Source organism: Amia ocellicauda, chromosome 10 (assembly GCF_036373705.1).
Source record: "Amia ocellicauda isolate fAmiCal2 chromosome 10, fAmiCal2.hap1, whole genome shotgun sequence".
Classification (NCBI taxonomy): Eukaryota; Metazoa; Chordata; class Actinopteri; order Amiiformes; family Amiidae; genus Amia; species Amia ocellicauda.
The window spans coordinates 14,466,327-14,481,942 of record NC_089859.1 but is presented as its reverse complement, the minus strand read 5'-3'; the positions used below and the strand labels follow the sequence as shown (position 1 = coordinate 14,481,942).

Below are 15,616 nucleotides of genomic sequence, written 5' to 3'. Positions count from 1 at the left end.
TGTGGAGAACTAGAAGTACTTTAAAATAATTGCAGTAATTGCTGCATCTGTGCATTTTCCACAAGAACAACAGCCAGCCTCTTTTAATGGGATTATTTTCATTGCTCAGTACTCTGTATTTGCCTTCAAAAGAACATAAACAGAATGTCCATTAAAGAGCATTAGTCAGTGCACACTGAGATTATTTGGTCAAGAAACAATCATCCAAGCATAGTCATAGAGAACAAAATACACCAGTTTTAGGATTATGAACATTGAAGCTCATTTCACAGGTTTGCCAGTCTTTTGTGGAATTGTGACAAAAGGCTTCTGGATATCTAGGATACAAATATTGCTTGCACATTGTATCTACTGTATTATGGTCCTATTTATTCTAGAGTAAAATATATTCTCAGATCTGCTGTTGCTTTATAGGCATTTTTTAAACCTGAGTTTTATTGTTGGTTTAAAGGAAGGGCTTCAAGCTGTGTGGACAGGATTGTTCACGTCTTCTAATGGCATTTTTCGGCCCTGTTTCTAAAATAAAATGTCTTAAGACTCATTCCTCTCAGATCCCTGCTTCCAGGAATTGTTCTTGTTACAGTCTTATCTAGCCATCATTCCTATCCCAGCAGGAACTGGCATTAATTTCAACAAGGCAAAATGGCAAATTGCAAATTAACACAAAGAAAAGTAAATCACGAACACTGGTTGCTACAAACAAATTAAATTACTATTTAAAAAATCGAAACTGTTGCCCTTTAACTGCTGTTTAAATACATCTATTTAAACTGCTGCAACATTTATATCAGCTAGACCATCTTTGAGTGATTTGCATAGCAGAGAATACATGTTTTACCTTGTGATACATTTTAAGATGATGTACTCTAATTTTTATAACATCCAGTATTAAACACAGCTCATTACCAGTGCAACTCTTAGCTTTTGAATAATTTGTATGTTGAGTTATTTGACAGGAATGCATATAGCCCCAATTAAAAATACATACATTTCTTTAATGTGTTATTATTAATTTTTATATACCATATTAAAAACAATACCAGATGTGCTTTTTGCAAAGCCAGTTTGACAGTATTGAATCAAATGGCTTAAATAAATACTTAAAAAATTAACCACTTTAATGCTGCTTTAGTGCTTGTCAAATCTTGAGATAAAGCAAGCCTGTTCTGTGTAGTTCTACCATTTTCACAATTGTGCTGTTTTTTGGAGGAGGCTTATAGCTCTATACACAGAATAAAGTACATGACGTGTATCACATCTGTATGAGAAACATAGGTAATACATTTAATGATGTACACATTAAAAAAAAAATAACAAGACGAATCATCTGTTGTTGCTATATAGTGGTAAGCATTCTTAACTGGAACTTTGTGCTAAAAAGTAATGATAGATTGAATTTGATAAATTACTGCATGCTTATTTGGTTTCTCAAGTACAAGTTTCTCACTTATAGTCTAGGATCTTCAGGACTTACGTGTGTAGGACTTACATGTAGAGGAAAGATCTTAGGTCTTGATCCCTTATAAGATTTTGTTAACCTTAGAAAACAGATAAATGGCATGGTTTAACTTTAAAATAGGGATCGGTTGCTGATTTATCAATGCTGAATAATAGAATTCTATGAATAAATGTGTAACGTAATGAAACAAGCTGACATCAAATGCATTAGCCATTAACTTCATAGGAAATCTTCTGTTACAGTACTTAATGTTTAATTACACCACAATTAAATCATCTGTAGCAGAAATTGCCAATGAGTTAGTGCCCAAAGGATATACTCTGTTCTGTATTAGGTTATTAAAGGATATGTTGATCTTTAAAAATTAGGGGCACTACCTCTATTCAGATTTTCTCTGTATGGCCTTTACTTTCCATCTAGTTTAAACTGTACATTAATGCCTAGCTTTTCTGCCTAAGGTGCTACACAATACGATACAAGCATTACAAAATATTATACCCAAGTTTTGTATTGAAGATTTGAAGGTAATGTAGCCCCTTATTTTAGCACAACCAAGGATATCAGAATTCTTCACAGTAATAAACCATCACCAATGGTTCACCATATGGCAACTGCCCAAATAGAAAAAACTGCAAATGAGCAGAAAGGATGTGAATGTGGAAAATCACAAGTATAGAACTGGTCTAAGAATATTGGGTGTGATGTGCTTCACACAAATTCAGAACACCATCATTCTCACATATGTTATCATTGTGTTTTCCCATCTACGATATCACAGTTATCCCACCATAACCCAACCACTGTTGAGGACGCTCTGGGAAAGGAAGTTTGTATGTTTTTCTGCATAAGAGTAATCTCTTAGAGTAACTTATCAGTATTGACAACTGGAACATCGTGTTGTGAACTAGTATCCCCTTATACATGCTCCCATTCATAGAAATGTCAGGTCTTCTTATCTAGGGTGAGGGGAAATTGCAATAGGATGTTCAGATATGGAGGATGTCCTACCTGGCACCAGGGCGTCCTGCTGGTAAACCCATTTGTAACATCGTCAAGGTAAACAGTCTGCTTAACTTCCACAGAGAAAGGGCGTAGCTTGGGACAAGGGATCTAAACTGTTTATTTACAGTGATATAAAAAGCTGCACATCCTGTTTCGATAGGTAAAAATAAAACCAGCAAACATTTATTTAAGATATTTGGACATCTTCTTTCAGATTGTATTTTTGCTTATTTATTTATTTACTTTGCAAACAAACAGAATGACCTTTGAAATCTCAACCAAAGAATGTCAACACATTTTGTGTCTCCAAATCCAGTAGATCCCGCTTAAAACAAACAAACAAACAAAAAAAAACCTAAAAACTCAAAACATTTGCTTATATTCTTTAGAAAACCTCAAATTAATCTCATGACATAAACAAGGATTTGGAGTAGCAGATTTGCTCTAAAATTAAACTACATGTTTATGCAATCCAGATTTTAAGTTAAGAGATTGATTACATTTTTTTAAATCAAGTTTGCATATCACATATATATATTTTTAATATACAGAAAGTTAACTAAAAAAAAAAATATATATATATATATATATATATATATATATATATATATATATATATATATATGGCAATACAAATTCTAATTTAATGGAATGCTTTAACTCCCAGTTGCTGCACCCATGTAAAATTCTGTTAAGCTATCAACCTATAAATTCAATCTATTGATTCATAAAAGCAACCAATAAAGCCAAATGTAAAATAAAGGACATAACATCACATGATCCTCTGTCTCTCTGTATCTCTTCTTTTTGCTCACATTATTCTCTTGATACTCAGCTTTATCACCAGTGTCCAATTTATATTTCTAATCTGTTGGCTCAAAAAAGGTGTTCCTCGTCCAAACAAGTGACTACAGAAGACTAAAACACATCAGTTGTGTAAAATTATCTGCCTAATATCTTCCTCATTCATACAGTTGTCCCAATAGTTTATTTACAAATGGTTACCTTACAAACATTTCTACCAATTATACTATGGCCAGTTATACTAATGACTCTGCATTACAATCCTTGAGAAAACACAAGTTCACTGGCTTCAAAACTAAACATTTTATTTATAACATTCATATTAATTGATTTTTAATAACATTATGCATTATTTGCTTTTCTTTGTCTTTGTAGAATGAGAAAATATTCTAATCTTATTTTCTATCTATTCTAATCTAATATTCTATCTAAGTCTGTGTGATCCTGTGTCGACTACTGATACAGTTTTCATGCTATTTGAAACTATGATATTCTTTAATTTTCATGTATTTAATCATCATTGAACATTAAACTATATGTATTTATCAGTGATATCAAGTTTGCAGAAAAAACTGAAGATTCAGATTGATTGAACTAAGATAGGATGTGTGTAAACTTCAGCTACCACTGAAAATGTATAGTTTAATGACAAGTATCTAGGTAACACTTTACAATAATGGACACCAGTTCCTAATTAATTACTGTATGAATCCCATAGGAATAACATATGAATGCCCAATGTACTTCCACTGAGTTCTGATGTTGATCACATGTATAAGCCCAAACCCTAAACCTAGTGTGTAACCTTATCCATAACCCTAACATCCATAAACCTAACAGCAGAACTCAGATGAAGTGCATGAGGTATTAATGTGATATTTGTAAATGAATTAATTAAGGACTGGTGTCCATTATTGTAAAGAGTGACAAATTCAATAATTATCTGAGTTACAATGTTTCAAATGAAGGGTGTGAATGCATGAAGCTAAAACTATTACCCTAACTTTAAGCTTCGGTGATAGGCACCTTTAGACTGATTGAAAAATATTGTATTGCATGTTGTATGTAACTTGTTTAGAGATAATTCTAATATGTGTATATATATATATATATATACACACACACACACACACATATATATATAGTGTAGCCTATATCAATATACAACCATTTTTTATATGTAACGATGAAGTAACTCTGCTGAAGTGGCGTCATGTCAAAGTGGTAGCAATCGCGACTGCAGAAATTGTGACGTTACCTCCTTCCTCTGTTTTTCACTATAAAGGATTTCAGCACTGAACAAACAGCCCAGAGCTGAAAACTGACGGGAAAACAATATCGCGGAGATTCGGCAATGAATTAATTCAGTCATTATTGCAGAGCTGATTTTTTTGTCGTCCTTTGTATTTTTAAAGAAACAAACAGGGATGCGTTTTGGAGCGTTAACTGTGGGGAATTAGACGCCCAAAGCGCTCGGTTAGATTCCCATCACTTGACTGAGAGAGGAAAGAGAAAACCGCAGCACCTGCCCCCGCGAGCCGGGTCATCTCTCCGGGTCCTTGCTAAAGTCCCACAAGCAAAGACACAACCGACATTTTCGCAAACAAGAGCTGGTCTTTTGAACTGGGTTTGGAGCTCCTCTGACAAAAAGTCATGCGTGGAATTCTGAAAGGTTCTGGAATGTAACTTTCGGTTCCAGAAGCCAAGCATTTTACCTCAAGGATACAACAAATATCGTTTTTTCCTGTCCTTTGGATTAAGATAAATAATAATATTATATCAAGAAAAACTTTTAATTGAAATTCGCCAGTTAAGCACTACTGGAAAGCACCACCGTTTTGGAAGTAACGGGATTACTTCCTGGCACCAGAATGCCCCCAGTACACTGTGCGGTTTTGGCAATCGCTATGCTTCATGGACTCACCTGCGTCTGTGGTAAGTGGATTTATTTATTATTAAGTAAACAATTGTTGTAAATGAATTTGATAAGATTTTAATCCCTGTAGATCAGGTTGTACGATGGATGGCTCCTTAAAAAATAACCTATTCAAATGAATGTATGCAGCGCCACTCCGTCTATACCTGTCCACTACGAAAACAGCGAGACTTGATATTCAGATTAATAACACATATTTACGTGCCTTGAATAAAGAAAAACACGTTGCTCCGTTTTCACTTAAAATACTATTATTATTGTTAATATTAATTTCACATTGTATTTCAATTGAATATTTATTAGAAATTGCATCTAAGAAAATGCAACCTTGAACAAAAAGTTGAATTACCAATAACAATAATTTATAAAATGTCAACCAATTAAAAGCAACATTTGTGACCAACAAGAAAGTACAGAATTCGCAACCTTATATTAACGTGATATTAAATTGAAATAGCCATTTTCGAGGCCTTTATAGAGGTCTCGGAACGTCCCAAGTAGCTGTAGCTATAACTTGAGGTAGATATGGTATCAGCATGAAACCAAACCTCTGCTTGCTCGATACTACATGTTATCTTACATTCCGCTTTTTGATGTAACCCCCTTTAATATATCTATACTATAATTTATTAATGTATTTACTTAAATATAATCAACATGTTGTATTATTTATCTTATTTTAGTATTGTTAAACATCGTACAGTGCCAACTATTATAACTGAACTGGGAATATTCCTTATCAAAGGTTTAATAATTGCAATTGTACTGTTACAACTACAAGTTCATATTGTCTCCAGTAGGTGGGGTGTGTTTCCACTATTTTTACAATTAATAAGATGCTTGGAAACCTGAAGATTGCTTTAGAAGTTTGGTGATCATGGCATTTCTAGGTGGTGGGCTGAGATTTGTGGATGGATTGTCTGTTTATGTTGGGTACCACTAATAGTGGTAAAGTAGGGTTAATTACATAATTACCTTATAAACGGAAATTTGCATAAAATATAGAGCTAGACAGAGGTTGCAAAATTCACCAAATAGTCTAGAAAAATGTTCTCTGATACTCTTAGAATTGGTTACTTTGATCGAGTAACCATTTCTATTCTAACACAAGGTATAAGAGAAAATTACTTTGGGACATGTAATTAAAAACAGACAAAGTATACAAACGGTTGATTGTTCATTACATGTATTTTGGATTAGATTAGGCACCACCCCCTACACACACACATACACAGACATAGCTTCTTTCTATGAACATGGTTTTAACTTTGTTAGTAAAGGAAAACATATGTGTGAGCCACCGCAATGCTCTCACTTAAACATATGGCAGATCTGGAAATGTTCCTAAATATCTTGAGTTTGTTAGATTCCTGTTAAAATTGAGATAATCCATTGTTTCTAGTGGGCAATGCTGCTGGCTCTCCTGTACTAGTACACAGTGGGGGTGGTTCTCTGTTCTGTATTGTGCACCGTCTTGTGCTGACCAGAGCTTTCTAAATAAACAGCATCCGATCTGATTCCAAACAAAGGAAATACAGCCAGCCCCTTCATGACTATTTTCAATTTTCTTGCTTTGTCAATGGCATTTCCAAGTAGATTTCCTTCGATGTTCCTCTGTTGTTGGCGAGCGTGGGAAAGACGCAGTAAGGAAGTGGACAGAGAGACAGGAGGCACCCTGGAATTGTTCTTGTTTGCAGAGGTCAAGGAAACGTGACCTGCTACCTGTGCTAAGATCCGTCTCTCGGCTTCCTCAGCTTCTTCCATTTAGCCTAGCCCTAAGTATTTGTGCTAACCCTCCGGTGTCTTAGGACAACAGTCAGGAGGAAAAGAGAAACCCATTGTTTTTAGTGATACCGCTACTGTAATCATTAGCTACTGCGGAGCCGTGTGGTTTACACCAAATGAATAAAAAATGTGCAACAAGCAACATGTGTTTCAGGTTTGTCATCAGATGCCTGCTTCTGTAGTTCATAAAGGTCAGGTATTTAAACCTACAAATGTGCTCATGTCAGTTGTAAATGTCACAAACTAGCAATGCAAGGGGTATACATGCCTGAAAAACTCTCGTTACTTTTTTTTTAAAGTTAGTGAATCCCAGGGGCTTACATAATTTTCCAGCATATGATTTATATATGACCAGAAACGCCTGCGATTAGAGACCGTCCTTATACTTAAGGACATGTATGAGCAGCACCCAGGGAAACCGGAAAACATTCCTAGATTCACTTATGATCATTTAAAACTGGTTTAGTCATCTAAAAATCTAATAAAACTATCACTTGTATTAGTGCAACAAATAATAATAATCCTAATTCTTTTCAAAGATACATGAAAACACAAAAAAACGTTTATTTGTGTGATTTATGTGCACTAAAAGTACATCTTGGATTCATTAGTAAATATAGCAGCACAATAATCCCTCCTAACTCCCTTTTATGCCTGGTATTACTGCTTAAATACCAATAATACATGTGAAATTATGCCTCAATTCAATGCCTTACAGATAAACCCACACTGATTTCATTATTAGCAAATATTTCATTCTTCTTGGTATGCACCACTGCTTTTGATATTACACAAGACAAGGATCCATACCTTTTGTTTTCCTTCAGTCTGCCCATGTTGTTTTAAGCAGAGATTTTAAAGAAAACATATGGTGTTTTCTATTACTTTTTTTCCCTCTCTCACTCTTAAAGAAAAAATGTGGGCCATCATGATTTTACAGGAATTGTCTTTTATGTCGCCTTGACACTGCCACTACCAAACTGATACTAGGTGTAGTTAAAAGATTAAAATAGTAATCACTGGATCAGGGTGATAAGCTCTTGCAGAATGGAATTGGTTGATATAGTCATACACGGGCTCTATTCAAGTATCAGCAGCAGCATCCAGCAGTTAAGCTTAATTTCACACTAATCCCGGGCCAACAAGAGAAATAAAACACCTATCTGCTACCACGGACAGAATTAAATACATGTATAGATTGAACTGTTGGCACTTTCACGACAGCCTTTCCCTGAGCTGTGCTTGTTTGTGGTTTCTGATAACATCACAGTGCTGGGAACAGTGTTCTCCCATCCACCTTTTGTAAATGTTTTGGACAACACCCCTCTCAGGCCAGAACACAGAGGGTGTGTGGTAGTGGGGGGGAAGGGGGAGAGTTGAGACAGATGTAGAGCATCCTGAAACTACTTTTCCAACACATTTAACTAATTTACCGCACTGAAATCCAGGAGACCGAAATATTCCAATGCCCCACAAAGGAGTCTGGGTGATTCAGACCAGTCTGGGGCCGAGACAGTATGTAATGAATGCTGATGCTGTGATCAGGGGAAGTTCCTCATTCCTTTGTTTTACCCAAATCAAGGCCAGACAGATCTGGATCTTAGACACCGATATTGAGAGACGGGAAAGACTGACTTCCCTCCACAAATGAAAAAGAATATTTTTTTCTAATGTGGGAATAATTTATTATCAGACCTAGGAATTGGGCATTGTCTTCTTAATGGGCAATATGTATACAGATATAACATCTGTTAACTTGCTCACTCTGTGGAGTCAGCAGTAATCACAGCCCAAAAATCTGTAACCCTGGTGAAAGCAGCTTGTTATTATGAAAGTATTTGTTCTAGCATTTTTAAGATGTAAATTCTTATTTTCCAGTGTGGGCAAATAGTGGGCAGTCCACAGTGGAGGACACCAGTGGGCTGTTTGCCCCCTGTTTCTGCATACTGGAAATTGCAGCCCATAAAATCTCACCGGCACTATGTGGTAATTACATATAAGCAGATGTTCAAATAATAAAAACCACGGACCAGCACACAAAGGTCAGAAGCTGTTTCTTATTTCAGACTGACTGCCTGTACTGGCTCAGGGATGTTGGTTGGTTTTGATGAATGCTGGGCTTTGATTCCATAAGGATGTTTATTAAGAGTTGTAGGAGGAGGAAAAGATAATTATAATAATTGTTCTCTTTGTCATTATTACGTGAATGATGCACAAGCTCCAACTGGAAAGCAGATGTAACCATACATAGCAGTCATAACACCAGTGTCCAATAGCCATTAATAATAATAATAATAATAAGAAGAAGAAGAAGAAGAAGAAGAAGAAGAAGAAGAAGAAGAAGAATATTCAGTGTATTTTAAATCACACATGGTTTTAGGTCGACTGATTCACCAGATTTGGAGACTAAATTGCATCATGCCACAGTTGGTTGTATTGTAGTAGCCAAGTTTTCTTTCAGTGGTTTCAGATAATAATGAGGGAAGCTTGAAAGTATAATCCAGCTGTCAAAGGCCTTAAAATACGCTGCGACACAATTAGTTAGCTTAATTAGCCTACAATCTGTGTACATAACTTGGTTAACTATGCTTAGTGTTGTGTTTCACCTTTAAACACAGAAGATGTTTGGAAGCTATGGACTCGGCCTGAAACTAAACCCTTTGGAGCTGACTGTTTTTATCTGACAGACCTCACTTGATCTTCAGTAACAATTTAAGGTTCTTGCTTTCTTCCCCCCCCAATGTTGGCACTTAAACTGTCAGTCAGGGATCAGATTGATAGCCGAAGGTCAGACAAACACACACAGAACCCATCCTTTAAAATCAGAAAGCGCAGGTCTCGTAAATATCTCTGTTTAAACATGCAGTTAAAAGAGCAAGTAATGTTTCTGAGAGGCTACTGCCAAAACAAGACAGCTCAGTGTTTTTCGTTGATGAAATACAGCCAGGCTTGTTGTTATTGGCATGCTCACATCTCTACTTCTTCTGCGGTCACGATGGATTCTTGGAAAGGACAGTTCTTTAATAATTTGGCAGGTTTGTTACGAGAAGATTAAACTCACTGAAGCTTAGATGAGGCTTGCATTAACCAGCAATATAGCAGATATATATGTTTATGTTAATGATATTTTCATTCAAGTGGAGTTCAATAAAAAAAGAAAGATATATATTGTTTTTCTAATACAGAAATTTGGAATCTCAAGTTGCACCTCAGCACTACTAATTCATGCAATTTCTTTACTTCACTCTGTAAGTCCACAGTGGAAAAAACAGGGCTAAAGCACAGGTTTACCCGTATCCAGAAAGCACATGTGGAAGCTCTAATGCACTGCAACCACATGTAACATACAAATGTGAAAATAGATATTCAATAGAAATCAAGTGGTGTGACATTGTTATCTGAAAATAGCACTGTCCTTGGTCATTGTCTATGCATCAGAGCTTTTAACAGCAGGGGCCACCCAAATGGGTCGGGCACATTCCTCTGTGGGTGTACTGTGTGTTTTTTTTAATCTCTGAAGATTAATCCACAGGCTAATAACATGTTTTCTAAGTATTGTTGTCTTAACCTTGCTATTCAAAGAAAAAATGTGCAGCCATTGTGGGTATCCTCCATGGAATAAGAATGCACTCCCCTCTGTCTAGATCAAGCCCAGTTACACAGTGCAAACACCTTTTTTGTTTTGGCAGGTGCTTGTTATTGCTGGAGGAGAGCTGTCCTCTGGTTGGACATTGTATTTCTTCTATTTTTCTATATTTGTTTTGTCCTGGTTTGAATATCTGGCCCTAATGACAATGTACCATGAAATACTGATGGAAACATCCTGCATTGTGAGCAATAAACCTCCATTAAGCTGCCACAGAGGAGTACACCATTGGTAAAAAGTACAGAACAGTTTACAGTTTGGCACAGTCATTAGGCCCCTCAATTAAATGTAATACAACATAGTTTAGACTTTCTGGTTGTATTTCTGAAAGATTTTGGATTTATTACTGTTACTATTTTTAAACCAAGAAGTTCTGAACAAGAAACAAAATGTGAGCATGTGAATGCTTTGTTTTCTCATGCTGTGCTGTGTTACTGTATTTGTGGAGATGGCTCACATTTATTTTGTTTTGGAGTTTTAAGGGTTTTTTTGCAGAATGTTCCGTAAGTATTTTAGGGTGTTTTGTTTTTAAGTGAAGGGATCCGAATTAGAAAGAGTATGAGGCAAGGTCATGGCACAGCGTTGTATTTATTGTTACTGTTGCCTTGAGGACAGAAAAGCCCACCGCCTCCTCCACCCCAGAGATTGCTGTGGCCCTCATGCCAAGGGCTATAGCGTGTGTTCGCGGAGATCGCTGGAGAGACGGGAAGCACCGTGGGTTCTGTACCAACCGCAGATAAGGGAATTCCGTAAATTATTTCTGTGACTCGGAGGGTTGTGACATGGGATTTCCTTGTGTAGTCAGAGAGAGGCTTCTGCAGTACATTTGCAAGGGACCTATCACCTAGCATTACTCATCGTGTGATTGTATTTGGTACAAAAACCTAACTCATAAGTGAGGTGGCCATCCTTCTCCTTGTAATGCAACATGTTTTATTTGGGGTGCTGTACAGTAAGTGCAGATAGAAAGAATGGAAAAAGCTTGCTTTCTTCCTTAGCTTGCTCAGAAACAACACAATCAAGCAGATGACAGAATTATAAATTTAGTGGTATTTACAGTGTGTCTTAAATTAAGTAAGCCTCACTGAAACAAGGTGAAGCTTCAAACTGTACGTTTTGATGAAAAGAAACATTCTTCATCTGGGTTTTCTTACGGTTATGTTCACTGATTTGCTTTTTACATGTTTCCAAGTTTACATTGCATAAACAGTATGCCGATTTCCCTATTCGGACCTGATTCTAAGGAAACTTGGAATCAGATGAGGCTATTGTGTAAACTGATCATCATGACTGTATAGTACTTAGTGCGGTACATGGATTTCATGCTTTTTAAATAAATATTACATGATTAGCATGGATGAACACAATTATGAAGTCTGAAAGGGTCTAGTACTGGTTTTATTTCTACTCTTGGAAGTGTGGCAGAAACGCTTTGGTTTTTCTGTTGTCTTCTGCTGTTGCATTTTCTAATAGTTCCCTAACAGAAAGCAGGGTTTTGCCTCCCTTGTCAACACAACCAACAGTTTTCTTATCCTTATTCTTCTCTCCCTTTCTCTTTCGACTCCAGGAATCCAAACCCGCCAGTTCACGGAGAGCTAGAATCTGTGCGATTTCAGTAGTGCTGTGGATAATGGGGAGTGCCTCTGTTTCATTCCCTCTGAAGCTTTTTCAGAAAACAAATCAGTAACTGAAGGAGTATTAAATTAGGGAGGAGACCGATGTGGTCCTGAAATGTGAAATGCAGCGCCGTCTTACTTATGGTTACTGATAATGTTGGGGTATGAATGTTGCAGTGGTGATTGTGGTGGTAATTGTAGAGTGGTCAACAGTGACTTTTAATATGGCAGTGGGATGTGATTGCTTCCTGTAAGCGCCTACTGTTAACCCAAGCAGCAAGTTCTTCTAGGATTTTTTCTTCACGTAATATAACGTAAGTTCTAATGGGAACAAGTGCATTTCCAAAAAACACTGCATTCTGGGATTCATTTGTGGGTAACAAATTAGGTACATTACACAAAGCCAATATAGGCTACCACATTTGAGCCTTTGATGAGAAAGAGTTTTCATTCCAAACCCAGATTCTTTATGATGTTATTTAATTGTTTGATAACTTATGGCTACATTCAGTTTGATTGCTTGTTTGTTTATGTGTTTATTGATTCATTCCCTTGCAGTATTTAATTTAATTAATTGAGGTATACACAGTTTGCATTATTTTAATTGAATAGAATTGCATTACAATATTTTTATAAACCAATATTTTAATTATTTTAAAAAGGACTGCTTAGGTACATATTTCAACAGAAGACTAAACAAATACATTTTTTAATGTACTGTGTTCTAGTTCACAAATGCATGTGATGCATAGGTTTCAGTGACATCCCTTCACTGAGAGTAAACTAAGACTGTGAAAACAGTGATTTTATAACATTTCAAAAGGAAGTTAATATTAAGTGCCAACATTGGCAGGGGTAGTTCATTCTTGGAAGACAGCTGTTTCAACTTCCAGGGCAGAATAGCAGGCCATGTGCTGGGGGAGGGGTGATGATCGCAATGCTTATGACACACTATTGTGTTCCGCAGCAACAGAGTTACATAAAGAATTATACCATTTTCCTAGTAGACAATACACATACAATTTAATGTGTAACGTAAATGGCTTGATGACTAAGCAGCAGAATAACAATATACCAGCCATTTGGGAGTTATACTCTGTCATATGAAGGAAGTCACATTCCCTGTTGCATGTATAATACAGCAAATATGCATTTCCTGTCCATATCTTTAGCATTTGTCATTGCATTCAATTGGCTGAATTTATAGCCCACCCCCCTTTTTTCACAAGCTCATGATTGTAAAACTCCGGCACAGTAAAGAAAACACTAGTATAAAAACCACCTCAGTTAGAAGCTCCACCTCCTGTTTTTTATCTTCCAATGCAAAACAGGCAGAGACAAGCAGCATAGACACAGCACCTCTATGTCCTTCACACCTCTGAAGGGTCAAAACCAAGGCAATGAAAATACAGACACGTCCCACTATTGTCATGTCCACGTCATAGTTCATATAATATCAGTATGGTACCATTACAGGACACATCATTTATTTTATAAGAAAGTACATGAAAGATTGAGAAGCCAATGTAAGAAGAATTAAGGTATTCAAACCTGGCGCAGTATGTAGGAGAAGGCAGCTGAATGGCTAACTGTTGCATCAAGTGTACATTTCAAGGGAATTTATCCTACCATGAATCATCATTTTTACATTATTTATAGCATATCAGTTGTGAAAATCTTTGAGGACCATATAGACTCTCTTTCTAGATAACCTTGTTGTTTTGTGTTTTGCATATAATCCTGATTAATGCAGAGCATTCTTAGTTCAAATAGTAAGTAACAGTACCTAGTTATAAGTAATTTTAAGGTCCTTGATCCAAGATTAGTATAAATACTTTTGAAAGAAAGGTTCTGCATGCATGAAAACATATGTGCATGCTTTTTTTTAAGTGGGAGGCCATGTGCTATGGTGGTTAGTGTAGTGTACACTCAATGTACTAGTGGAGTATATATTCTTCCAAAAAAAGGAGACTCCTGGATATTGGTTACACTGAGTTTCTGATCTCAACTGATGCCTCAGAGGGAACATGCTTGTTTTAATTGCAATGCACAGAGAGTGAAATCGATAAAGGTTGACTCCATATAACCTCTATACCCCACAAATAGCTAGAGGAAGTAGGTATTTAAATTTAAAATTTAAATTGTTCAAAATCACTTTCTGACCAAGTCTGTTCAAAAGATGATCCTGCCAGAAAACAAGCAATGGAATCTGGAATTCTAAAGAGAGGAGAAACATAACATTTATCTAGCTTAATAAAAGAAAGATGAAAAGCAATGGTATTCTGGTATTCTCTGCTCTCTTAAAAAAGCTAAACATTTTGATATATGCTCATCTGGGCCAAACTAAGTCCTTCACAGCTTAGATCGCACAGCTGCTGATACACTTGACCATGCAGGGCAAGGGTTGTCTTTGTCAGGAACACAGCTGCCTGCCATATTCACAACACATGGGCTTAATAACACTCATTACTCTGCTACGTCTACCTCTGTCTGAACAGCACTGCAAATTTATTTAGCCAGATGTAAGTGAAATATACCAAAATAATCATAACAGTACAAAAATATACAGGAATACAGGAAATCACTGCTGATATACATTATAAACACAAGTCGTCTCATTTGATTTAATTTAAATAAACTGAAAGAAGAAAAAGCATATGCATAGGGTCTGGAAATTTCAAGACAAAACTGAATGACTTGTTTTTCAATATGCAACTTTAAAGGTACAATTTAACTACAAAACAAATAAGATTGTAAATAAAAGTGCTGCATTTAAAATAAATGAAATCAGATTATAGAAAGACATGTATTTGTGTGGCTTCTTACATCCCATTGTAAGGCTGTTACAATACAGGACGTCCTGTTTTGATCTAGTTTTAATTGCGCCTGAAAGTGTGTTTTGACAGCGTATGTGTTTTGCTTTGTTTTTGTCCCAGGGTTGGTGGATAGGTTGAATCTGCCTGCACCACAGCTGCACCCCTCAGACAAGGAACATGTAACCGCGGCTGGGAGCTCCATCACACTGACATGCAGGTACAGCAGAGCATCGCTTATAACATTCACACAATCCCACTCTTTCTGCAGAGAATGGATGTGTTGCTTCTTCCTTGCTGAACAGTTATAATCAGGCTTGTTCTCTGCAGTGTGCAAAATAAGGAAAGCTCTTAATTAGCCATGTATATTTACAATCTTGCCCACATTTACAATTTCTTCCCAGCTCACATACGGGCACTTACACAAAACAACAATTCCAAAAATGAGGAATTCTTGATGTTGAGATTCTCTTTAGACTCGGAGCATCATGTGTTACTTCCATTCAGAGCAACAGCATTCCTGTGGAGTGGTACAATTAAACACCCATCTTACAT

General features: G+C 36.4%; 1 protein-coding gene across 2 annotated transcripts in view; it reads left to right on the top strand.

Moving 5' to 3' along the window:
* Positions 1 to 4,591: 4,591 nt before the first annotated feature.
* The window catches only part of kdrl (kinase insert domain receptor like), a 57,571-nt gene continuing 46,546 nt past the window's right edge, over positions 4,592 to 15,616 (top strand). For both annotated transcript variants that reach the window (XM_066715122.1, XM_066715123.1), the window contains exons 1-2: positions 4,592 to 5,200; positions 15,185 to 15,281. In XM_066715122.1, the coding sequence (XP_066571219.1) occupies positions 5,137 to 5,200; positions 15,185 to 15,281 (161 nt within the window). In that variant the 5' untranslated portion in view covers positions 4,592 to 5,136. The remainder of the gene's footprint in view (positions 5,201 to 15,184; positions 15,282 to 15,616) is intronic.